The 27,697-nt window shown below is 47.2% G+C and overlaps 1 protein-coding gene across 1 annotated transcript in view; it reads left to right on the top strand.

Moving 5' to 3' along the window:
* The first annotated feature begins 998 nt into the window (after window positions 1–998).
* LOC147624613 (uncharacterized) overlaps window positions 999–27,697 on the top strand; it is a 55,238-nt gene continuing 28,539 nt past the window's right edge. The window contains exon 1 of the mRNA XM_086819629.1: window positions 999–1,394. Within this exon, the coding sequence (XP_086675755.1) occupies window positions 1,038–1,394 (357 nt within the window). The 5' untranslated portion in view covers window positions 999–1,037. The remainder of the gene's footprint in view (window positions 1,395–27,697) is intronic.

The raw sequence follows: 27,697 nt of genomic DNA, 5'->3' as shown, positions 1-27,697 counted from the left end.
CTAAAGTTAGCAACTCCATGGCAAATATTGAAAATGTTGGAAAATTACGAAAAATAACCATTGTAGGATCCATCCCAGATGTTGACTAAACCATATTAACTATGTAAAACACCCAAAGTTTATCTTTGCAAGTTGGAGCCCATTGTTTTGTAGGAAGGTTTACTGGGAATTTGACCTTCTTGGAGAAGGGTAAAGTTTTTAATATGCCCTTTAATATATGGGCTAATGCAAATGTTACCTTTCACTGATATTTTATAGAAACATAAATACAACTCTTTTAAAAATTTTGGATAAGAACTAACCATAGATTGCAAAATAGAACCAATAATTTTCAAGCACACATACCTTTAAAAATGAGTATAATCATGATATTTATATATTTACAATGTGTATAAATTAAAAATATTTTTTAATTAATCATACAAGTGCCTTTTTGTGAAGGTCTGCTTCAGTTACCGCCTTTTAATGTAAAGGGTAATTTTTTTACATGCCCTTCTTTAGCAAGGTTACATCTTTCACCTCCTTTTATGGGGCAAGCTAAAATCGCTCTAGAAGGGCTTAGCAACCTTAAAAAATAAACACTGTGAATCACAATGTGTGTTGCAGAAGGTCATGATCGAAAAATCAATGTTGAACAGATTAAAGTTTTAAAGTTTGTAAGGAATATTCCTCATGAATTAATTCAAAATCTTGAATTCAACAAGCTTGGGACCCTGAACATGCATCCAATTGGCGATGGCCAAACATTCTGCTGTCTCGAACTTCAAAAGGTGTAAATGCAACTCTCTCTATGTACAATGCTCTTAAAAAACAGCATTCTAGTGTATTTGTACCGGCGAGAATTATGAAGAACAGAGCTGAGATGTTAAGTAGCCCTTATTTTAAGTAATGATTTTTCATATATTTTAGGTATAAGGCATAGAGTAGAGATAAAAAAAGGATAGATTTAACAGTTATCCTTATTTTGATTGGTTGAAAAATATTGACTGGCGCACCGAAAGAGGAAGGTTTGACGAAAGCCAAAATTCCATTTGGCCATGGCGGCTGCAACACGATCGTCGTCATCATCACCAGCCCCCTCATCAGAAGCATCCTCCTCTTCTTCAGCCCCATCGCTGCGCCAACTGTTCTCGTTTTCTGATTCCGAGATGTCTGCCCGCGGAGTTGCGCAGGTGAAGTTCGGCTCCTCCGTTTCCCACTCTCTTCTGGACGCCCTCCAGCTGGTGCCCACTGAGAAGCCTCAGGCGGAGCCTGGCCAGATCGTGGTGCGTATGACTGTTCGTCCGATCAACCCCAGCGATCTCAACACCATCCGAAACAGCCGCTTCTCCCACCTCGCATCCCAGGGCCGCAAAGTCATTATAGGCGACGAAGGCTGCGGTGTTGTGGAAGAGGTCAGAAATCTACCCTTCTGCATTTTGCCTCTTCATGTCTAGTTCTGTGTATCATTGGGTTTCATGTGATTTCGCTTCATTGGGTTTCATCTACCAGGTAATCGGGCTTCAGATGACCTTAAGTCCATACTAGGCTGGATGGGTCTCTAGCCGCTTTGTATGAGCTAGATGGGTTTCTTTTAAATCTCCCAAACAAGAGTGTAAGGATCTGTTTGAACCTGGATGGATTTTATGATTTATGCCAGGACCCCAAATCTTCACCTTATGCCAGTCTAGATCATGATGGATGCATCTAGATGGCTTGAATCCATTTCAAGTTAGATGGGTTTCATCTCATTTCCATTTAAAAATCTCCAACATAAGATAAGTGATCTAGCTAGATGGCTTCCATTCGAAGATCTGGTCTCAAACTAAAGAGAAATCAGGATACATCATTCTCATCTGAAGGTCCCAAACAAGACAGCCTGAACTGAATTCTGATCATGATGGGTTTTATCAAAGGTCCAAGACAAGAGAGCTTTGACTTTTGTAAGAGTGAATTAAACATCAAGATATGTCTTAAAGAAAGGTCCCAAATACGAGAGCTGTAATCTTGTACGAGTGAATTCAGAGCAAGATGCGGTAACCCTGTAAGAGTGATTACATGTAGATGTTTAAGGCACAGCTACTTACGCCCCCACCCCCACCCCCACCCTATTTTCCTTTATTTTTCATTCTCCAACAAAAGGAGTAGTTGCTTTACAAGTATGGAAGTTAAAAATTCAAATTGTAAGATGGACGAACAATACCTCACCTTGCTCTAAGTGCAATACCATTTCAGGAATGGAGTGGTCTCACTGTTTCTTACTTCAAATCTGACTGAAATGAAAGCGTTCCACTTTCTGCAGAGTTCCTTGCTCTAAGTGCAACACCCTTCATAAGTTTGCTCTTGCAGTAGCTGTGCGTACACCCCTAACTCGTCACTCTAGCCTATGTCCCTTTACCAAATAGGGCATGAGAATGGCCAACACTCATGTCTCATAGATTCCCCCAGAAGTAGGACATGCATCTATGTTGGATGATGCTTGTGACAGGCAGGCTAATATGCTCTCCTTATCAATTGGGTTTGGGTGTTTTTTGCAGGCGTATTACAGCCCATATGTAATGAAGTAGTTTTCATTGCACATGCACATGGGGAATGGAGCCTAGGCACTTGGGCTTAGGGACATTTACATGTGTACTTTTGGGGGGTCTTGGGCTATATCAGGAATAGGGCTCATGGACATTGTACCCTTTATGATCATTATACTTTCATGAGTAATCTTACTCTTTTGGAGCTCTAAGCTTCCATCGTGAACTTCTCCCTCTTGAGAAGCTATGTGTACTCCATTATGAGTGCAATAGGTGCTACTCCATGCTAATGAGTGCAATCCCGTAGGTTTCCTTCCTTGCATTGTTATCAGAGTAGGTTCCCTTCATTGCACCATACTTATAGCTGCATAGGCAGCAGAAATGCTAAACTGCATTGTCCATCTATCGGGGCTTGCTAAGGATGAGAATATTGCCTAAGCATTTCAGAGATAGAGCTCTTTGTAGGGGCAAGATACACTGATGGTGTGCGCTGAGGTTACTGTTAGGGCTAATGCCTAGGAGAAAGAGATGGAGAGAGCTTACGACAAGCTACACAGGGATTAATGTGTGAAAATGGCTTTTTGTCCAGGCCTAAAAAGGAAATTTTTTGGATTTATTAGGCTTTATTTCATATTTTTTGGATCTTGCTGCTGGCCTATAGCCCCTGGCCTGGCTGACCAACAGCCCCACATACTATATATAGTTTTGCCTCATCACCACATCATTTGTACCACTCCATTGACCATATCGGGTATCACGAGTCTATTTGCTGCTGCTGTCGGCACCTACATTGCATTTGATTCATCATCCTCGCTTGTCAGCTCTAGCGCATCAGCGTTTCATATCAGTTCATGGGATAGCAACCCTCTCTGCCACACAGTGCACACCAAGGTTGTTTTGCTTTGATCTCTCGTACATTTGGTCCTTTCGTCCTTTTGCGCTCACAATTAACACTTAATCGAGAGTAATGAGGGATTAGGAGTTAAACAATGGGATTAATGGGGATTAATCAGAGTCGTGGACAAAACATACTTTATTCATTAGTTTTTTGGCCCTTTTATAACCTTAGGTCCCATACATCATTTACATAGCAAGTAAATACACATTAGCAATGTCAAGTTAATGAGATTTAGACATGATGGCCTTTACCAAATAGGGCATGAGAATGGCCAATACTCATGTCTCATAGATTCCCCCAGAAGTAGGACATGCATCTATGTTGGATGATGCTTGTGACAGGCAGGCTACAGTTCAAGCCTTACTAGATTGTGGGCTAATATGCTCTCCTTATCAATTGGGTTTGGGTGTTTTTTGCAGGCGTATTACAGCCCATATGTAATGAAGTAGTTTTCATTGCACATGCACATGGGGAATGGAGCCTAGGCACTTGGGCTTAGGGACATTTACATGTGTACTTTTGGGGGGTCTTGGGTGTAACGGGAGGCGGACGCGTGTATTGGAATCGTATAAATGTGAACAAGATTCTGAGCACTTAACAATTGAGCATTACAACCACAAAGCTGAAAAATGACAGTACACCACATAAAGGGGCCGATGATAGGCTGACCCCCCCCTTTAGGTTATATTACCAAAAGAGTCTGCAAAGTACAAGATTATGGGTGCCTGGGGATTCACCACCAGCCTGCACCTGATTCTTCCAAATACATCATGTATGAATACATCTCAAACAAGAGAATCTGTAGGTACATCCGTCTTACACACAGGTACATCCGCCCTGCACAAGCCTCTTCACAGGTACATCCGCCCTGCACAAGAGTATCACAATCCTCACAGGTACTCCGCCCTGCACAAGATGTAAATGGATCTTTAGGCCCTGTTTCCACGCGAGAAACTGATCCAGAAACCTGTGTTCTCCGCGAGCAAGTGTTCCCAATGCTTGCCCTAAACACCTGTTACACCAGGAATCCTTGAGACACATCCATGCTCACATATTCCATTGCTGTCCGGCCTGTTTTATGCAATAACCAGTCCAAAACAGCAACTTTCCATCGCGAGAAATCCACCTGTAAAGGGTCCTACAGCCCTGTGGAGGTCCCTAGAGCTGTCCTGTATTGTCCAAGTTGACTTTGGACACCTGTAACCAGCCCAAAACTCGCAATAACCAGAAAATACAGGTCTGAAATTTACCAACCAGCCCTTTAGAAGAGTGTGGGGATCATTATCCAAGCTTGTGTGAGTCCGAGAAGCAAGCAACCAGCCCTGTAGCAACTCCCAAAGCTTCAATCAGCTCTCCAATGTGTTGAATTATGAATAAAACAGCCCAAATGGCCTCTTGAAGGAGGCGCCTTTCTCCAGTGCCACCTAAGGGGCTTGGTGGGTGCACAAACTGGCTGACATGTGTCCCCCATAAGGTGTCCAGGTAGGTGTCCAGCCCATAGTGCTCCATTTGTCCTGTTTGTATAAGTTTAGGTCCAACCAAATGGGAAATGGCCATAAGCTGTCCGGACTTCATTAATTTTGGTCCAACCAAATGCGAACGCATTATAAGTTGTCCGGCCACTTATTAATGAGTGTGGACCTGCAAACCAATAAACTTTAGTAGTAAATGAAATAAGCTGTAAATTGAGTGTGGACGCACTTACCATCTGCAAAACCCATAAGCCCACAATTTTAGGCCCAAACAAGAGTGCACACACGCGTCCACAAGGTGCCCGGGCGTCCCCGGTCCCTCGGACTTCACAAGCCAAAATAACAAGCATTGTCCAGACAGCAAGACAATGTCACACAAAGTAAAATAAAGTTATGGCATGCATCATTTATGCATTGTGCACATATAAACTTGGAGAACCACCTATCATCATTCTTGTACTTGAAAATATTCCGCCTGCCATCATAACACACCATGTGTGCATGGCCGGAATCCACACGGGCACCGCCCGAAAGTCCACAAATGTCCTGCCATGTCCTTGGACTCATATGCATCCACTCATATGATCCATACACATGCCCAGGTATAATACATACATGCATCCGCATGTTTCTAGGCCTGACACGCATCCGCATGTCCCTAGAATATAGGGATTTGTGACATCCCCCGGCTTCTAATCAGTTGACCGCAACTGAAAAGCCTCCAGATAGGCCTTCAAAAGATCTGGGTAATCCTCGAAGTAGGCCTCATCCATCCATTTCGCATCCAAAGCTGAATAATTCTTGAACTTCACAAGGTACCTACGAACAAGTTTGCCTCCCGCAAGCTTTCGTTCCTTGTGAAAAAGAATCTGTTCAGGTTGAAGAATCTCTTCCAGCTCATCCACCTCGGGTGGGTCTTCCAAAACCGGCTCAAACGGTGTCGGTCCCACATAAGGCCTCAATAGGCTCACATGAAAAGCATTATGCATGTTCCAATGATCTGGGAGTACAAGCCGAAATGCAACATCATTGATCTTCTCCAAGATCTGAAAAGGTCCATAGTACCTGTTGGAAAGTTTAGGATACTTTCCCTCTTTTCCTGGCCTCTTCCGAAGGCGTGCCTTTTCAAATTTCAGCAAGACCCAATCACCTTGTTTGAATTGTACATCCCTTCTATGCTTATCAGCTGCCTTTTTATTCTTGGTTTGAGACCTCTCTATGGCTGTCCGTACCTGTGCAAATGCAGTATCCAAGTCTCTGACATACTCATCTGCTGCAAAAATCTCATCCTTTGTACGAAGGATGGGTGGTAGTACCACCTTGCCATAGATAATCTCAAAGGGCGCCTTGCCCGTAGAAGTATGTACCGTATTGTTGTAGGCAAACTCCACAAGTGGCAAATACTTCTCCCAATCCGATTTGCGGTCGGATACATAAGATTTCAGCAAGTCGAGGACGGCTGAATTTGCTATTTCACTTTGCCCATCTGTCTGTGGATGGTAAGCTGATGAGAAGTTCAGCTTTGTACGCATATTGTCAAACAATGCGCGCCAAAATAAACTTGTGGTTCTAGGATCTCTATCCCCCACAATAGATTTAGGCATGCCATGGTGTTTGAATATCTGTGCCAAAAACATCCTAGCCATATGATCTGGCTTTATTGTCTTGCGCACGGGAATGTGCCTGCTTGCTAAACCTGTCAATAATGGTCCAAATAGCATCATTTCCCTGTGGCGTCCTTGGCAAATCCATAATGAAATCCATAGCAATGCTTTCCCATGGTTCATTTGGTATAGGCAAAGGTTGAAGCAATCCAGGTGCTTTATGTCTGTCAAATTTGACCTTTTGACATACCATACATTCACGTACATATGCTTCAATATCCTTGCGAATATGTGGCCGAAAGAAATACCTCTCCAAAGCTTGTGCTGTGGCCAAAATGCCTCTATGACCTGCATATGGAGGAGCATGGCACTCATCCATAACCTTATGGCGAAGGTTCTTTACCACACACATACGATTTTGCATCATGAGATATCCATCTCTTATGACATAAGATGGGACAGCAATACCCTCTTGCAAATCAGCCCATACATGTGCAAAATCCTCATCCAAATGATAAGTATTACGCATATCCGATAAGTCCTCATGGTATGCAACTGTAATAGCATGAACCTGTGGTCGTCTAGATAAGGCATCCGCCACCACATTCTTTTTCCCTGGAGTGTGTAAAATCTGAAAATGAAACATTGAGAGAAAATTTTCCCATCTCATATGCTTCTCTGAGAGCTTACTTTGAGTCAAAAAATATCTCAAACTTTGATGATCAGTTTTGACCATAAAATCAGCCCCTAAAAGATAGTGTTTCCAAATAGTAAGGGCATGAATTACAGCCAACAACTCCTTCTCATAAACCTGTAAGTGAAGCTCTGCATGTTGCAAGCGTCTGCTCTCATAGGCAATGGCATGTCCTTCTTGGTTCAAAACAGCCCCTATGCAGTCCCCACTTGCATCACATTCCACAACAAAAGGTTTGTGCAAATCCGGAATAATGAGTACCGGTGCCGAGATGATTGCACTCTTTAACTTTTGAAAGGCATCTCTCTCTTCTTGTGTCCATTTAAAGATTGCTTTCTTCTTCGTTAAGTCATGTAACGGAGCGGCAATAAAAGCAAAATGCTTGACGAACCTCCTGTAGTAAGCACATAAACCAAGGAAGCTCCTCACTTCATGGACTGATTTCAGCTCTGGCCATTCTTGCATGGTTTGTATCTTTGCGGGATCCATGCGCACACCATCCTTTGATACAATGTGACCAAGATAGTGAATTTTTGGGAGGAAGAATTCACTCTTTTTTGCATTTATATAGAGCTGATTTTCCTTAAGCTCTTTAAACACAATAGCCAGGTGCTCACGATGTTGGGCTTCATTCTTTGAGAATAAAATAATGTCATCAAAGAATATACCTGTGAACTTTCTATGCTTTCTGAACACCCTGTCCATCATCCTGTTGAAGGTAGCGGGTGCATTTGTAAGGCCAAAAGGCACCACCAAAAACTCATAAAGACCAAAGGCTGTCCTGAATGCAGTCTTGTGTACATCTTGAGGTGCCACTCTCACTTGATGATACCCACTCTTGAGGTCTATTCGGCTGAAACATGCCGAACCTTCAAGCTTGTCCAAGATATCATCAATACGCGGAATGGGAAACCGATTCTTGATGGTTATCTTATTGAGGGCACGGTAATCAACACACATCCTGTAAGTACCATCCTTCTTTTGAACAAGAAGTACCGGCGAGCAATATGGCGAGGAACTAGGCCGAATCAAACCCTTTTCCAAAAGTTCATTCACCTGTGCCATAATCTCTTCTTGTTGACTAGCACTCACCCTGTATGGTGGCCTATTAGGTGGAGAGCTACCGGGAATTAGATCTATGCAATGATCTTCCGGCCTCTCAGGTGGCAACCTTGCTGGCAAAGCATTTGCAAAACAATCTTTGAACTCATTCAAAAAGTTAAGCTTGTCTTGATCTAATGCAGTAACATCAACAGTAGAATGTTCAATGGTATCACGTACAAAAACCAAGTAAGAACAAGCTGATTTCTTTATTGCCTTATTAATTTGTACATGGCTTACAAGAGGTATGGTACTTCCAGTAGTACCAGCATCTATAGAGTGCTTACGGCCTCTATGTACAAAGCTGATTTTCTTCTCTTTGTAAGCCTTAACAGGCTCTAAACGGTGATGCCAAGGCATCCCCAACAAAACATCACAACCTGTAAGAGGAGCCACTAAAAAGCTCTCATAGTCGAGGTAGTCCTGTATATGTACACGGAGCTTACCAATGACCGGAGTTACATCAACCTGTTTGCCCTCAAAGGCGGCATCAGCATTCATTTGCATTCCCATGTCTTCCACATTGAGACCTATGGCGGCAGCCATCTGTACGGATATAAAGTTATCTGTGGAAGCATCATCAAAAAGAAACAAAGCGGGCTGATCCTTCAATTTGCCCCAAGCCTTGCATATGACTCTACTCTTGGGCTCATGCCCTGTATTACCCTGCACATCGGGTACAACATTCACAAGAGGCTTTTGCACATTAGGCTCAGCATTCTTAGGATTCTGTGGGCATTTAGGATATATATGATCTTTACTGCCACACTTAAAGCATTTTCCAGCCTTCCTGTACTCTTCCAATTGCTGTTTTGAGAGCCCAAAATTGTGGCGTTTACCCCCCGGCTTCTTTTCGGAGTCATCCTTTGCATCTCGGCCATCTTTGGGAGCATTCTTAGGTGGCTGTCCACCCTTTTTCTGGTCATAACCAGCCCTGAATTTGCTCTTGTTTTGACCTGCAAATGGCTTATTTGTGGGTGCTTTTATGTGCAAGTTCTCCGCAATCATGGCTGAGTGTATAAGCTCTTGTATGGTCTTATTTGGGTACACTCCCAAGCTTTGTTGAATGATGTGATGGAGCCCCGATTCAAACTTTCTCTTCTTCTCGTCCTCTCCAATCTTCATGAAGGGAGTAACCTTGAGAAGGACTTTCCAAAACTTTGCTATGTATGAAGCAACGGACTCTCCCTCATCTTGGGACAGCCAGTCCCACTCCTTGCGTACATCCTTTGCAAAGTTTGGTGGTAAGAATTGATCATAAAACTGAATTTTGAAAGAAGACCAAGTTGGGGCAGCACTTCCATCAAGTATTTTTGCAAGCCACCAATCACTTGCCGTATCCTTGAGATGCATTCCCACATGCCTGAGCATAGACTTTTCCGAAAAGTCTTCATTGCAAAAAGCTATCTCAAACTGTCTAATGAAAGCAAGTGCTTTGGTAGAGTCCATCCGTCCCTGAAAGTTTTCAAACTTTACATCCTTGTCACCGGACTTGAACTCTCGAGGCTTCTTCCTTCTATATACATCCCTATGTACATCCTGTTCATCTGCATGATGATGATGCCGCGATGAAGATTCACGATCCCTCTTCATTCTCTCTTGAGTCACACTCTCCAAATGAGTGGAAAGCTCAACACGAGAATGGACATGTCTTCTTGGAGCAAAGCGGGAATGAGTAGAGGATCCCTCATCCTTACTCTTCTCTTGACCTGCATCAAGCCTAGCACCAGGGACTCTTGTCCTTTCAGCATTTGGCACTTGCTGTGCTCTTTCTGCTTGTTGTGCATCATGTGCATCACCATGGGCACCCCTGAGGGGTGGCTTCTTGAAAGCCAAACTACCATCTGCTTCAGTGTATACATCACCCTTAACCATTAGGTATGCAAGTGCAAGCTCTCGGGGTTTCTCAACATCCATTTCCTTTGCAATTGCTTCAAAAGTGACTTCATGGACCGAAGCCTTTGCCTTCGCAGCCAACACCCTTTGTACATCCGGGTCATTTTTCAATGACCTAAGCTCTTCGGTTTCAGCCCTATAGCGTCGCACTTGACGCCTCAAAGATTCCAAATCAGAATGCATAGTGTCATGAGTACCTGCATCTCCATAGACATCATTGCCTGCAGCATCTCTTGCATCCTTTGTACCATGAAATTCACAGTCCTGTGTGTTCTCCACACTGTCAGAAATGTGGCTGTCCATGACACTCAAATCAGGTCACCACTTATGATTCCAAGCCTCAGACCGTTTTCCAATGAGGAGAATAACTGAGCTCTGATACCAATGTAACGGGAGGCGGACGCGTGTATTGGAATCGTATAAATGTGAACAAGATTCTGAGCACTTAACAATTGAGCATTACAACCACAAAGCTGAAAAATGACAGTACACCACATAAAGGGGCCGATGATAGGCTGACCCCCCCCCTTTAGGTTATATTACCAAAAGAGTCTGCAAAGTACAAGATTATGGGTGCCTGGGGATTCACCACCAGCCTGCACCTGATTCTTCCAAATACATCATGTATGAATACATCTCAAACAAGAGAATCTGTAGGTACATCCGCCCTACACACAGGTACATCCGCCCTGCACAAGCCTCTTCACAGGTACATCCGCCCTGCACAAGAGTATCACAATCCTCACAGGTACTCCGCCCTGCACAAGATGTAAATGGATCTTTAGGCCCTGTTTCCATGCGAGAAACTGATCCAGAAACATGTGTTCTCCGCGAGCAAGTGTTCCCAATGCTTGCCCTAAACACCTGTTACACCAGGAATCCTTGAGACACATCCATGCTCACATATTCCATTGCTGTCCGGCCTGTTTTATGCAATAACCAGTCCAAAACAGCAACTTTCCATCGCGAGAAATCCACCTGTAAAGGGTCCTACAGCCCTGTGGAGGTCCCTAGAGCTGTCCTGTATTGTCCAAGTTGACTTTGGACACCTGTAACCAGCCCAAAACTCGCAATAACCAGAAAATACAGGTCTGAAATTTACCAACCAGCCCTTTAGAAGAGTGTGGGGATCATTATCCAAGCTTGTGTGAGTCCGAGAAGCAAGCAACCAGCCCTGTAGCAACTCCCAAAGCTTCAATCAGCTCTCCAATGTGTTGAATTATGAATAAAACAGCCCAAATGGCCTCTTGAAGGAGGCGCCTTTCTCCAGTGCCACCTAAGGGGCTTGGTGGGTGTACAAACTGGCTGACATGTGTCCCCCATAAGGTGTCCAGGTAGGTGTCCAGCCCATAGTGCTCCATTTGTCCTGTTTGTATAAGTTTAGGTCCAACCAAATGGGAAATGGCCATAAGCTGTCCGGACTTCATTAATTTTGGTCCAACCAAATGCGAACGCATTATAAGTTGTCCGGCCACTTATTAATGAGTGTGGACCTGCAAACCAATAAACTTTAGTAGTAAATGAAATAAGCTGTAAATTGAGTGTGGACGCACTTACCACCTGCAAAACCCATAAGCCCACAATTTTAGGCCCAAACAGGAGTGCACACACGCGTCCACAAGGTGCCCGGGCGTCCCCGGTCCCTCGGACTTCACAAGCCAAAATAACAAGCATTGTCCAGACAGCAAGACAATGTCACACAAAGTAAAATAAAGTTATGACATGCATCATTTATGCATTGTGCACATGTAAACTTGGAGAACCACCTATCATCATTCTTGTACTTGAAAATATTCCGCCTGCCATCATAACACACCATGTGTGCATGGCCGGAATCCACACGGGCACCGCCCGAAAGTCCACAAATGTCCTGCCATGTCCTTGGACTCATATGCATCCACTCATATGATCCATACACATGCCCAGGTATAATACATACATGCATCCGCATGTTTCTAGGCCTGACACGCATCCGCATGTCCCTAGAATATAGGGATTTGTGACATTGGGCTTTATCAGGAATAGGGCTCATGGACATTGTACCCTTTATGATCATTATACTTTCATGAGTAATCTTACTCTCGCGAGTTTGTGAGAGCTCTATGGTCTTGGAGCCTGGATCTAGTGCAGACGTGCACCTGCTTTACGCAGCCGAGGCCGGCAGCAGTCTCGAGGCCTGCGAGGGCAGCTTTGTGGCGGTATGGGATGTCGCGAGGAGGAGATTGGTTGGTACGTCATCCTAGTTAGCTCAGCTCGTGGCTCGGTGGGGACAACCAAGACTGTGGGCTTGCCCACGGCTGTCATGGTTGGGAGGTGAGTCAGGCCTGCACCCCTTGTTGTTTGTTCGTTCGTTTGTTTGCAGGTTTCGAGTCTCGAACCAAGATCGATCACGAGGAGATCCGTTGGGATTTGACAGTGGTATCAGAGCATACCTCGTGAACGAGTAAGTCGGTAGGTAGAGAAGATGAGGTCGAAGAAAGGTATGTGTTAAAAAGCTTGCTGTTTTAAGAGAGAGAAATCAGGCAAAAGCAAGTTTGCTTTTCTGGTTGAACACGAGAGAGAGAGAGAGAGAGAGCGAAGAGAGATGCGAAGAGTTGAAACGTGGTGGCGTGCTCGAAATTCTGCTGGTTGACGTGTTGCAATCGGGTAGTCATTCGGGCGCCTAGGACTGTGTATGCAGGCAGCCTAGGCTTACGCAGCCAGGCGGCTAGGCTTGCCAAGTCAGGCGGCCAGGCCTGCGTAGCCAGGCCCCAGGCAGCGCCTACGCCAGGCCAGGCCAGGCCAAGCCAGGCTTTCGTAGCCAGGCGGCCAAGGAGTGCCTACGCCAGGCCAGGCCAAGTACGGCCGGCGCCCAGGCCCACGTGGCCCCCTGGCCAGGCCTATGAGGGGATGACGTAGGCGACGGTAGCACCTCCAACGACGTCAGCACCTCCAGCGACGTAAGCAAGGTTGACGATTGCAACCAGCCGACGGCGGCTAATCCTGGAGGAAAAAAAAAAAGGGTGAAAGCACACGTTTTTTTTAATGGGCTTTCGCTTTTTTGAGTTTAAATTTTTTTTAAAAAGACCCCTCCTCCAAGGTTTCAAAGTGTTTATTTTTTTTAAGAGTATAGAATATATATATATATATATATATATATATTCAAGAAAAAAAAACACAAAAGCAAAGCAAAAGCTAAGCCTAGCTTTTGAAGATTTTTAGCTTTTGAGAAACTTTTATAAACCTCCTCAAGTGGGCTTCTTGCCACACATCTCTCAAGTTTTCAAGCTCTCAAGGTCTCAAGTTCCCTTGTACTTTTATTGTGCAAAGATCGAATTTTCTCTCCACGTACCCTCTTCACGATGTCGACCCAAAAATCAGAGTTGGAGCCCCTTGTGGAACGCAAAGGCTTGCCGGCTACGGAAGGTACCGATGCCGATCTTTTTGACGATTTTGTGTCAAAATCAGATTTCCAAGAGTTCAAAGTAGCTCTCGAAGCTTCTTCGACGGAACATCAGGCACAAATCGTAGCCCAGATGTAAGCTTTGCAAAACTCCATTGCTCTATTGACCACTACCCTCTCTACTTTCTCGGGTATGGATACCTTGGCTTCAGCATTAGGCCCCAACATTACTCCGGAACCGTTCGGGGGCGAGCAAAAGCAGCGCACCAAGGAGATAGTGGACACGTGGCTACATAAGTGGCAAGTTCACTTTCAGTTTCATCCATATGATGATGGAAAGAAGATCCAGTTAGCAGTAGATTTCCTGTCTGGCAAAGCTTTGCTTTGGCGAAAGGAACTCAACCCTAAGCCAACGACTTGGGGCACAATTCGAAGACGTCCTCAAGAAAGAATTCCTCAAAAAAGAGGATGACTATGATGTTGTTGCGTGGTTTTCAGCTTTGACCATGACCTCGCAGCAGCTCACTTATGAGGTCTATCTCCAGAAGTTTCGTGACTTGCAGATGAAAGCTACAAAGATGGATCGGGTTTTTCGTAGCTGGTTTACCAGACTCGTACCGATTACAGGTTAAAAATAACAAATGTAAAACATTGGACGAGGCCGTTCATTCAGCTCGTATCTATGATGATACAATGGTCTCTTCCAAGTCAAAACCCGTTACCTAAGGAACTGCCATCGGGTTTACCACCTGAACGGACAATAGATCATCGTATTGACTTGATCCCTAGTACTCATCCTGTGAATATTTCACCTTATAGGATGAGCCAAGCTGAGGAAGATGAGTTGGCTAAACAATTCGAAGATTATTTGAGGATGGGCCAGATCCGTCCAAGTAAATCACCTTGGGATGCACCTGTGTGGCTTAGGAGAAAGAAGGACAATACCTAGAGAATGTGTATAGATTACAAGAGATTGAACAAGCTGACCATTAAGAACCGTTATCCTCTCCCTAGATCAAATGACCTGATTGACCGTTAGCAGGAGCGAAATATTTCACAAAGATAGATTTACGTACTGGCTATCACCAGATACGTATTCATGAAAGGCATGTCGAAAGAACCACCTTTCGAACTAGGTATGGCCATTACGAGTTTCTCGTATTACCTTTTGGGTTAACCAATGCTCCAGCCACTTTCCAGCAAATGATGAACGATCTTTTTCGTGAACATTTGGGAAAATTTGTGGTGGTGTTCTCGGATGATATTTTGATATATAGCCGTACACTTGAGGATCATGTTAGACACTGTAACGAGAAGCGGACGCGTGTATTGGAATCGTATAAATGTGAACAAGATTCTGAGCACTTAACAATTGAGCATTACAACCACAAAGCTGAAAATGACAGTACACCACATAAAGGGGCCGATGATAGGCTGACCCCCCCCCCTTTAGGTTATATTACCAAAAGAGTCTGCAAAGTACAAGATTATGGGTGCCTGGGGAATTCACCACCAGCCTGCACCTGATTCTTCCAAATACATCATGTATGAATACATCTCAAACAAGAGAATCTGTAGGTACATCCGCCCTACACACAGGTACATCCGCCCTGCACAAGCCTCTTCACAGGTACATCCGCCCTGCACAAGAGTATCACAATCCTCACAGGTACTCCGCCCTGCACAGGATGTAAATGGATCTTTAGGCCCTGTTTCCACGCGAGAAACTGATCCAGAAACCTGTGTTTTCCGCGAGCAAGTGTTCCCAATGCTTGCCCTAAACACCTGTTACACCAGGAATCCTTGAGACACATCCATGCTCACATATTTCATTGCTGTCCGGCCTGTTTTATGCAATAACCAGTCCAAAACAGCAGCTTTCCATCGCGAGAAATCCACCTGTAAAGGGTCCTATAGCCCTGTGGAGGCCCCTAGAGCTGTCCTGTATTGTCCAAGTTGACTTTGGACACCTATAACCAGCCCAAAACTCGCAATAACCAGAAAATACAGGTCTGAAATTTACCAACCAGCCCTTTAGAAGAGTGTGGGGATCATTATCCAAGCTTGTGTGAGTCCGGGAAGCAAGCAACCAGCCCTGTAGCAACTCCCAAAGCTTCAATCAGCTCTCCAATGTGTTGAATCATGAATAAAACAGCCCAAATGGTCTCTTGAAGGAGGCGCCTTTCTCCAGTGCCACCTATGGGGCTTGGTGGGTGCACAAACTGGCTGACATGTGTCCCCCATAAGGTGTCCAGGTAGGTGTCCAGCCCATAGTGCTCCATTTGTCCTGTTTGTATAAGTTTAGGTCCAACCAAATGGGAAATGGCCATAAGCTGTCCGGACTTCATTAATTTTGGTCCAACCAAATGCGAACGCATTATAAGTTGTCCGGCCACTTATTAATGAGTGTGTACCTGCAAACCAATAAACTTTAGTAGTAAATGAAATAAGCTGTAAATTGAGTGTGGACGCACTTACCACCTGCAAAACCCATAAGCCCACAGTTTTAGGCCCAAGCAGGAGTGCACACACGTGTCCACAAGGTGCCCGGGCGTCCCCGGTCCCTCGGGCTTCGCAAGCCAAAATAACAAGCATTGTCCAGGCAGCAAGACAATGTCACACAAAGTAAAATAAAGTTATGACATGCATCATTTATGCATTGTGCACATGTAAACTTGGAGAACCACCTATCATCATTCTTGTACTTGAAAATATTCCGCCTGCCATCATAACACACCATGTGTGCATGGCCGGAATCCACACGGGCACCGCCCGAAAGTCCACAAATGTCCTGCCATGTCCTTGGACTCATATGCATCCACTCATATGATCCATACACATGCCCAGGTATAATACGTACATGCATCCGCATGTTTCTAGGCCTGACACGCATCCGCATGTCCCTAGAATATAGGGATTTGTGACAGACACCTCACGATTGTCTTATCTATTTTAAGACAGAATTGACTATACGCTAAGTTAAGTAAATGTGAGTTCTTTATGACCGACATCATTTACTTGGGACACAAGATCACTAGAGATGGATTGAGCATTGACTATGACCGAGTTCAGAAGGTTCTGGACTGGCCTATACTGCGAACAGTGAAACAACTTCGTTCTTTTCTCGGTTTTGTAGTTTTTCTTCGGAAATCTGTACGGGAGTACTCTCAGCTCACACTACCGATGACCGAATTATTGAAAGGTCGTGGACGTAAGTCAAATCAGCCTATCACTTGGAAAATCTGCTGCACCCGAGGACAGTCCCATAGGCAATGTCTCTGTGTCTCCATAGGGTGGCCGCATCGGACGCAGGCCGCCGAACACCGCTGTAGACAAGCCAGGTGCCAACTGCAGAGCCCCTGTGGGCGACCAGCCACTGGAAATTCGTGATCCCGCGTGTCTGTCGACTAGCCCAGAGCTTGGTCCAAAAATCCTCCAGGAACTCCTGTGAGAGTCCCTGTAGCCGCCAATGCTTCGATGCAGCTGGAGAGACCATCCTCCTCGCCGTCAAAATATATCGCCCCAATCGAACAGTATACTGGAAAAAGGTGATCTCTGTGGCCTCGGGGGATGCATAAGGATCATGCCACTCGTACTCGCCAAGGTCCCACTCAAGGGGTGCGCTGCATATGCCCATATGCGCCAATCAGAGTCTACATCTGCAGGGTCTGGGTCAATATGCCACTTTCGAGAAGCGGCGGCCACTACCCGTATCCTCTGAAAAATACACTCTGCAACCAAAGGCGACTCCACCTCCACTCTCTGAAGTCTGCCCTCATCCTTGATCTCATAGTAGAGGCATCTACCATCCTCAGTGCAAGCTCTGACAGCAATCAGGATCTCCAACTGTGTAAAGGCTCCCATCCACCGTGGGGCCACTGGCTCGAGAGGCGTGAACCACTCCTCTGTGAGTGCCTCCTGAATGTCATCCCTCATAATCAGCCCCCCTCTGAAGTGACTCAGCCTCTCCACCTGGATCTCCTCTGGGAGACTGCAGAAGGCCTGCCAGTCTCCAAAACTACGTGCTGGGCCTGCCGCCAATGGTCCCCAGGCTAGACGAGGCCGAGAAGCCAGCATATGACCCTGCTCTGTGCGAACCGCTGGGCTCCAGATGAGCGGCTGTCTGGCCCGCTCCTCATCACAAGAAGGAGGTCTCTGAGAGAGTCCCGGTCTCAGCAACTCCCAAGCTCGCAGGATGCTCAAGGGAAATCTGTCCTCCCATCCTCTACTGAGGCCTGTCCTCCTCATCTATGAAGATCCATCGTATCTCTGGTGCCCAAGTGCCCCTTGCTGGGGGAGCCCGAGCCTGCAGTCGCTGCAAAAGCAGCTCTTTCCAAGGCTCAGCGCCTGGAAGCAGCCCCCGAACAATAAGCTTCCCCAATAAGGCTCCACTCTGATCAACTGGATCTATAATGCCCAAGCTCCCCTGGGCTAGCGGAAGTGTAATAACTGCCCAAGCGACCTTAGCCCGGGCTGGCTGACCATCCCGCCCAGACCAAAGAAAGTTCCTGATCAGCCTCTGTACCTGGCTGATGCAAGAGCTCGAGAAGATCCAGCAAGACGTGATGTACCACATGGTCGCTAAAAGCACCTGATTTGCCACCACCACCCTCCCAGCCAAGGATAGTCGAGCTGTACTCCAATACAAAAGCTTCTTCCGAATGCTCAGAAGAAGCGGGGCAATCTGTTGCTCAGGTGACAAATCTAGTCCAATCTGGCATCCCAAATACTGCACTGCTGTGCCAGGAGAAATCCATCTAAAACCCGGGTCTGGGCTAGTGGGAGCGCTACTGATCCAAAAGGCCACTGTCTTGCGCCAATTGATCAATGCTCCCGAAGCTGCACTAAAAACCTGAAGCGATTGCTCTGCCCTCTGAAGATTGGCCTTCTGGCCATGCAAAAATAAACCCGTGTCATCAGCAAACTCAGCATCGAGCTGGTCCTCCCCTCGGACTGGAAGCTGGAGTCCTCTCAAACCAACCTCCTCTGCCGTCAGATACATGCTCATAGCCTCAAGTTTCAACAAAGAAGAGAAAAAGAAACGGGGCGAGAGGACACCCCTGACGGACATCTGGTCAACTCAAAACTCGGCCCCCGTCCTCCTGCCATCAGCACTTGGCTACGAGCTGTGGAATATAGAGCCGCCACTCCTCGAATCCAAACAGGCTCAAAGCCCAGGCGAAGCATAGTGCCCTCTAAGAAGCTCCAATCGACTCGATCGTATGCCTTCTCAAAATCGAGAAGCATCACGACCAGGTTCTTAGCGAGAAATCTAGCTCGGGCCGTCGCCTCCCAGAAGGTGAAAATGTTGTCAAGGATACTACACTCCTTGACGAATCCTGTCTGGGTAGCATAAATCAACTCCCCCAGGAAGGGCTGGATCCTCAAACTCAAGGCCTTTGCTAAGACCTTGTAGATAGTATTGAGGATCGTAATAGGTCTCCAATGCGGAATATCATCTGATACTCCCTCCCCCTTGGGGATAAGAAAGATCAAGCCCTCTGAAAAGCTCTGTGGCATTGCCCCAGTGTCCAAAACATACTGAAAGCCCTTGCGGAGGCCTGGCCCCAAAAGGTCCCAATAGCGCATAAAAAAGGCAGGCGTCAATCCGTCCTCCCCAGGGCAACTATGGCGCGGAAGGACCCTCAAGGCCTCAGCAAGCTCAACCTCTGAAAGAGGCTCACCCAGAACTGTACGCATACGATCTGTGACCCTCCTCTGCACATGGGCCCACACAGTCTGTCTGCAAGCATCCCGAGCCTCAGTGGCTGGCTCCGCTGAAAGTAGGTCTCTATAGAACTCAGTGGTGGCAATGGCTCTGATCTCCCCAGGCTCAGTGGCTACCGATCCGTCCTGCCTCCTGAGCTGGCGGACTCCTGCTCGAGCATGGCGAGGTCCAGTGATCTCAAAAAACTCCCCAGTCACTCTATCACCAAGTTGTGTCCACTGAGAGGCCTGGCGACGATAGTAGAACTCATGTCTCTGCTCCTCTGTCTCTCTAAACTCCTGGCGTGCCTGGCTCAGCTGGGACGCCACCCACTCACATGTAGGCTGCTGCTCCTGAAGGCGCTGAAGCGAAGCAAGGCTACGTCTCAACCGACGCTCCCGCTCACGTGTCTCTCCCAGCCGTGTCAAGGCTGCAGCGTGCAAAAAAGAGCTGAGCTCGATGAGTCCCTGGGCACACTGGCCTGCTGCATCCTGGTTAGAGCTCTGGCTATCATGCCATATCCTCTCAATGTCCTCAGCGAGACTAGGATCTGTAAGTACCCTCTCTGGGACCCTCAACTGCAAGCTGGTCTCCCGTGTCCTCTCCTCAAGTGTCAAAATAACTGGTGCATGGTCTGAAAAAGAGGTGCCAGCGAGAACGCCAACGGAGCCCCCTCGCTCCCCTAACCTGTCGCCCACATAGGAGCGATCAATCCGTGATAGATTAGTCCCCCTCTGGCGGTGATCCGACCGAGAGAAACTAAGACTGTCCTGAGAACGGGAGAAAGCCTCATGCTGCCATGCATCAGTGATCCTTAGTGTCATGCAAAATCGCTCCCAAGCTGCAACCTCCGTGCCGTGCACTGTAACATGACTGCCTCCCACCCTATCGGCCGGGTCCTCAAGTATGTTGAAGTCTCCCCAGACACACCAATGTGCGGCCTCTGGCAATGCATCCGTAACCTGGGTCCAGAACTCTGCTCTGGCACTAGCATGGTTGGGCGCATAGACATTGAGCACGCCAAAGAGCTCATCCCTGCTGAGGTGGAGGCTGTCTTAGCTGTACGGCGGGCCTTCGCAAGCGGCTTGGATGGAGAATAGTCCCCATCCGAGCGGTTGCGAATCTGCCCACCCGGTGTGCTGCAAGAATCTCGGACCAGGCGCCAGTGGCTGTGTCCCATGGCGACTCCCTCCCGCTCAGACAAAGCAACCTCGTATATGCATACATATCCAAGGTCGCGTGCTAAGTCTGCCACTATGTGAACCACCAAATGTCGAATCCCGGAGGCATCCACACTCCCGAGATCAAAGAAAAAATGAGCCAACTCCCATAGTCGGCCTATCACGTCTGTCACCTCTAGATCGCTCACATGGTGAGAAAACTCAACTGCTTGAGTCTTCAAAGTGCTAAGAGCGAGATCCATAGTCCACTCCCGGTCCCTAGGGCCACAGAGAGGGAATGAGAAGGCCACCGCTGAATCAAGTGCCTCCTCCCCTCGGGCCGGAGGTATCACTACATGAACTCTGATGGGTGCTGGCTCATGGGGGCCCTCCGCTCCAAAAAGCCGTGTGAAGGAATAATCAAAAGCCTCCGAGCGCTGTCTAGTGTCGAGACGACTCAGCCGACTGCGGATAGAGGATATCCGTGAAGCCCGAATCGGCATGGTACGTCTCCTCTGCGGTGCTCGAGCAAGGTCGGTGCTCAGTGTCCGTCGGACTGCAGGTGAGCGCCAGGGAACAGCTAGGGCCTCCCGGGGAGCTGAGGCGAGCGGGCGGGGGGGGGGGGGGGGGGGGGGAGGAGGAGGGGGCGGAGAAGGAGCCGCTGCCAAAACTGGAGCGGGGATGGGAGGAGGCGAAGGTGGAAGCGAGGCGGGAGGGGGGGATGGGGGAGGGGGGGGGTGGGGGCGAAGGAGGGGGTGCTGGCATCTCCTGGTCCTCAGTCGGCGCTGGGGTCTCCTCCTGCAGGGGAGCAAAGCTGTTCCTCACGGGAACCCAGTGATGCTGAGACTGTGGCTGTTGCTGCATCGGTCTCTGGGCGTGCTGCTGGGGCTGTCTCCCTTGACGGCGCCCCTGTCCAGGCTGCCACTCCGAGGTCTCTGTGGGCTGAGCAGGTGTCCTGGAGGCTGCCTGCCGAGCTGCATCTGTGGGCGGGCCATCGGGGGCCTGCTGCTGCGGTAAAGGTAAAGCACTGGCCGACCTGCCTGCAGATAAAGCACTGGTTCGGGAGCCCTGAAAACTCCACTCTCTGATCAATCCATCCCCCCCCCCTATCCTAGGTAGCTGAATGACCTTCGGAAGGGAGGAGATCTCCGGAACCAAAACTCTGACCGAAGGTAGCCCAGTTGCTCTGGCCACCATTGAAGCTGCTGTGGGGACAGTCTCAAGCACCGAACCTACCAATGCTCCTAGCCTAGAAAGGAGCGGAAGGTACTCACGGCGGAGTCTAGGGAAGCAAAATGTAACATGGAAAACGTGCTCCCCCTGCTCGGCCGCTGCTGGGTCAAAGCCATGCTGCCAAGGTCTGAAGAATGCCCGAGCGCCCCTGATGTCAAGGGGACTCATGGCTAGGACCTTGGCCACGCTCTGGGTTGTCTCGAACTCGATCTGGTAGTGTCCACGGCCCAGTAGCTGAACGTCCAGGATCTTGCCCACATCTGCAAGAAGGCGGGCTTGGAGAAGATCCCGGATCCCCCCTCTGCTGGGGCGAGTGCTGACTATACGGCAGATGGTGGAATGTGCCTGGAGGCGTTCCACCTCTGCGGCGAGGCTCTCTTCCTCTTCTGGTGAAAGAGAAAGCCTGATGGGGGTATCCTCAGGGGCGGGCGAGGGGGTTGTGGGAGAGTCCCTCTGAGGTGGGGCGGGAGGAGCCTCCATCAGAGTCTGAAGCTATGTTGAAGGCGGAGCGAATGCGGAGAGTCCTGCAAGAACCGAGCTGCACACAAAGGGCGGAGGGGGAAGGCGGAAGGCAAAAAAAACCCAGGGGGACGGAAAAAACAGAAAGAAGGGGAGGGGGGGGTAAGGCGGCGAAGACAAAAAAAGGATCCCGGGGGGGGGGGGGGGGGGGAGCAACGCGAAAAGGGGGAGGTGGGGGGGAAGAGAGGGCGACGGCGGCTGGTGGAGGGGGGGCGGGGCGCTGAAGAAGGGAGGGGGGGGGGCGCGAAGGAGAGTAGCAGGGGGGGCGGCGGGCGCTACAGCGCTGGGGCGCACAAGCAAACCAGGCGGGGAAGGGAGAACATACGCAGGGCAGGCGGGGGGCCGGGGGGGGGGGAGCAGACGCGTGGGCGGGAAGGGGGGGAGGGCGTGCAGGCAGCGGTGCTAGCAGGAGGGGGGAGCGTGAGCTTCAGCGAGCGTGCTGATCCAAAAAATCCTGGGAATCCTTGGAATAACGATTTGGATATGGCCTTCCGACTTTTGAAAGATAAAGTCAAGGAAGCACCTATCCTAGCATTGCATGATCCTAGTCGGCCTTATGTTCTTGAAACTGATGCCAGTGACTATGCTATCAGGGCTGCTTTATTTCAAGATGGTAGACCGGTTGCTTTTGAAACTAAAAAGCTAGACGACACTCAATCTCGTTGGCCAACCCTTGAGAAGGAGCTTTATGCTGTGATGCATGCTCTCAAGGTTTGGAGACATTATTTATATGGCTCCAAGTTTGTGGTATTGACTGATCATCAGTCAATCAAGTATGTGTGTGATGCGGATGATTTGAGAGGAAGAAAAGCTCGTTGGGCAGAGTTAATGCAAGATTTTGATTTTGAGATCCGTTATCGAAAAGGGTCCATGAATAGTATTGCAGATGTGCTTAGTCGGATTAGAGAGGTGAATACTTTGTCGTTCACCGAGATTTCTACTGACTTATTTCAGTCATTGAGAGGGCTTTACAGGACTGATAGTTATTTTGGTCCATTTTGGCAGAAGATCCAGGACGGGAGCTCATTGATTGACCGAGACTTGATGACTGAGCAGTCTACTATTCAGGCTGCAGGAGGCCAGTGGATGATTGGGAATGGTTTACTATTCCGTAATGACAAAATTTGTGTACCACAGATCCCAGACATTAGGTCCAAGATTCTTAAGGAGTGTCATGACGCCCCTTCTGCTGGACACCCTGGGGTACACAGGACACTATCATTAGTGAAACACACTTTTTATTGGCCAAAGATGAAAGGGTATGTAGAAGATTATGTTCTCAAGTGTCAAATTTGTCAGGCAAATAAAGCTGAACGCTTTAGACAGGTTGGGTTGTTGCATCCTTTGCAAATCCCAGGTAATAAATGGGAAAGTATTTCCATGGATTTTATTACCGGATTGCCAAGAACACATCAAGGCCACGATTCTATTTGGGTTGTGGTAGATCGCTTGACAAAAATGGCTAGATTTTTATCGACCCGGAAGACTATTACAGCTACGCAATTAGCACGGCAGTTTATTGAGCAATTGTTTAGACTGTACGGGTTAGCGCAAGACATAGTCAGTGATAGGGACTCTAAGTTTACGAGTGATTTTTGGAAACTTGTTTTTGAGAAGTTGGAAACAACTTTGAATTTGAGTTCCTCTGATCATCCTCAATCTGATGGCCAGACTGAAAGAGTGAATCAGATTTTGGAGGATATGCTTCGAGCATATGTATCCAAAAGACAGAGTTCATGGGAGGATTATCTTCGTATGTTAGAATTTGCATATAACAGTACTAAGCATACGAGTACAGGGTTTAGTCCTTTCATGCTTATGTATGGTTTTCAACCTAGATCACCTGTTATAGTAGGATTCTCAGGACTTGAGCATGTAATTTTTTGCAAGATATGCAGGAAATGTTACAAGTTGCAAAGGAATCTATTAGAAGTGCTCAAGACCGAGACAGGTTTTATTCTAATAGACATCGTTTACCGAGAGAGTTCTCTGAAGGAACGATGGTGTATTTGCGAGTTCCGAAAGATTCCGAGACTTTACAGGCAGGTAGATCTGCGAAATTATCCCCTAGATACTGTGGACCATTTCGTATTACATGACGGATTGGTTCAGTTGCATATGAATTGGATTTGCCTTCTCATGTGAAAGTTCATCCTGTATTTCATGTCAGTAGACTTAAGGAAGTATTGGGTGGAGCAGATCAGTTAGTTACTCCTCAAGAAATTATAGATGTCGAGGACATGACATTTGTTCCGCACGAACCTAAAAAGATTCTTGGATTTCGTGAACGAAGATTGCGTAATACGCTTATCACGGAATCCAAGATCAAGTGGAAGGATCGTGTTGAGGAGGACGCTACATGGGAGACATTGACTACCCTTCAGAGAGATTACCATGGCTTTTTAGTGAGCTCAGGAGTGAGCTCTTGGAGGAAGGGGAGTATGTCATGTACACAGTGTGTATCTACCGTGTGCTACACGCACGCAAGACTAGTTTTGAGGCTTGGGGAAGCTTGGAATTAGGCAGGCTGATTGACGAGCTGAGTTAGGGATATACTAACGGGCGAGCACCCAAGTATGGACGGACAGGCGCCCAAGTGCGGACGCCCGATGACCGGCCAAGAGCCTATAAAAGGGTGGCCAAGGTTAGTTATTGGGATATAGAGAGTCTCGCGAGTTTGTGAGAGCTCTATGGTCTTGGAGCCTAGATCTAGTGCAGACGTGCACCTGCTTTACGCAGCCGAGGCCGGCAGCAGTCTCGAGGCCCGCGAGGGCAGCTTCGTGGCGGTATGGGATGTCGCGAGGAGGAGATTGGTCGGTACGTCATCCTAGTTAGCTCAGCTCGTGGCTCGGTGAGGACAGCCAAGACTATGGGCTTGCCCACGGCTGTCATGGTTGGGAGGTGAGTCAAGCCTGCACCCCTTGTTGTTTGTTCGTTCGTTTGTTTGCAGGTTTCGAGTCTCGAACCAAGATCGATCACGAGGAGATCCGTGGGATTTGACAGGCCAGCTATTGGAGTTGGAAGAGGGCAGCGCAGAAATGCCGCACTTTAAACCTGCATGACAGAACCAACGACATGATATCAATAGCAAACGATGGACATCGGACGAAAATGTGCAAATGTCAATAGATGGCATCAATGATGGTAGCTATGATGGAATTGTTGATTGACAGAGCTTTTGACGAAGCCTTTGGAGGGAAGCGTTATGGTAGAATCGCATGACAACAATCCCTTCCTCGCACATGACCCTTAGCTGTGATACCGATTGTTAGGGTTAAGGCCCAGGAGAAAGAGATAGAGAGAGCTTACGACGAGCAGCTACACAAGGATTATCAGTGAATCAGATTAATGAGGGATTAGGGGTTAAACAAAGGGATTAATGGGGATTAATCAGAGTCGTGGACAAAGCATGCGTTATTCATTATGGCCCTTTTATAACCTTAGGTCCCATACATCATTTACATAGCAAGTAAATACACATTAGCCATGTGTTCTCTTAGGTGGCTACTAATGATAGGTGTCTGTCTACTTACCCTATAGGTGCTAGACTAAGGTTTTAACCTTTTATTTATGTGTGTTCCTAAGTGCACCACCCCTAGCACTTTATTCCTAACTACCAAACACATTTACACTACCACAGTGTGAACATTTCCAACAGTTACTCTTAAAGAGAATGGATATTTACAACATGGTTGGCCAGACAACTAGTAGAGAATCATTGTCCTTGTGCGAAGTTGAGAAAGAAAGTTATATTAATCTTGTCTACGAAAGACCCAAAGGGTCTATGAGACCAAAAAGTGTACAATGATGGCCATGGAATCTCATCATCATGGGAAAAAAGAAAAACACAACAACAACAAAATGTATACAATGCTGTCTAGAGATGCAGTGATGTACAACCCATCGTGATCTAAAGCATCAATCTATCAATATCGATGAGCCTCTCTCATCAACAGTTGAATAAGTCACTCCTGTGGTACTGGGAGCAGCTTGTCCAGGGGGAGAGAAGTAGAGTCGATAGGCTTGCTAGATCCACTAGGTGTGGGAAAGTGGCGCGTGCAATGGCTCTAACGGTGTAATCCATGTGGCATGAATGTAAAGTCTAAGTCAGATCACCCGGTTCGTGTCCTCGTGGGTGAGCCATAGGAAGGGGGCATCTAGTGTTGCATGCGCGGAAGCCTTGCTATATTGATCCACAGCCCTAAGCATGATTAAGAACATTGATGCTAATTATTGAGATAAGACAGAGGAGAGAGAAGAAGAGAGAGTATTTAGTGTCAGGGTTTTCTTGTATTACTATGGTACAAAAAGGTAACTGATTGCTTGTACATGATTTAGGGCTTTGGCCAGCCCCATAGGGGTGGCCCTGGCCCTTCTTTTTACATATGTCCTATTGATGCTATAATGAATTATGCTTATATATGTGGGTTAGGTTGTAGTCGGCTAGTTGGACAAATAATCAAGTTTTCTTTACTTTAATGGTGCACTTGGCTCCTCATGCTGCCCAACACCTGCTGGCCCGTGTAGAAACCGACTGTTGTATGGGCCCTGCTGCCATCCGACAAGCCCTATACCTTACCTAATAGTGTTGTTGATGATGTAGATGCTGTAGACCATGCTAATGGTTCTAATGCTGATGAAGATGATGATGTTGATGGTCCTGATGCTTAGCTACTGATGACGTTGAGGCTATTGATGCTTCTTATATTGACTTAAATGGTGACTAATCAAGGATTAAGACTGTTCCTGCATAGGGTTAGCCATGGTACCGGCGTGCACGTGACATTCCCTTCTACTAAACTTGATGACGGGGTGGACACTTTGTCATCATTCCTCCCTGGACTTCTATTGACCTTGAATTGCTACTGCTTATTGACTTTGACTTCTACCGATTGACTGATATTTCTGGTCTGAACACCTTCACTCCTGATCTCCACTTCCAAGTCTTTATGAAGAACTGAGCATATGTTCACTGCTGTCCCCATGCCTGCCTTCCCTTAACCTTGACACAACGATGGGTCACCTGTCGGAACTGATCATGTTTGTTTTGCTAGGCCTTTGGAAATGATCTGAGAGCTTAATGAGGTATTGGGTATGCGTACCTACTCTCAGGGGATGCTTCCTTTAGCTTCACCTGTTTTGCAGACCACTCCTGCTGCTACCTTGCTGCATCCAATTTGATGGAACTGTGCACCTTCCTTGGGACATAGTTTAGTGGGCTGAGCTTGAATGCTGTGATACCAATGTTGCATGTGTGGAAGCCTTGCTGTACTGATCCATAGCCCGAAGCATGATTAAGAACATTGATGCTAATTAATGAGTTAAGACAGAGGAGAGAGAAGAAGAGAGAGTATTTAGTGTCAGGGCTAATGTCACCATTTGGCCACCCGAATGGTTCACTCTTGCTTTCACACTATGTACATATTGGATTGGTGTCCATGGCTTATGGAATGTGCCTATGCATGTGATTGACACGTGTCATGCTGTATAGTTGGATATGATATTCCGCTGGGACTTGATGTTATCA

Source organism: Cibotium barometz, chromosome 25 (genome assembly GCF_041138505.1).
Source record: "Cibotium barometz isolate CiBa-2024 chromosome 25, ASM4113850v1, whole genome shotgun sequence".
Lineage (NCBI taxonomy): Eukaryota > Viridiplantae > Streptophyta > Polypodiopsida > Cyatheales > Cibotiaceae > Cibotium > Cibotium barometz.
The sequence above is the reverse complement of the archived record's forward strand: the minus strand, read 5'-3'. Positions and strand labels throughout refer to the sequence as shown.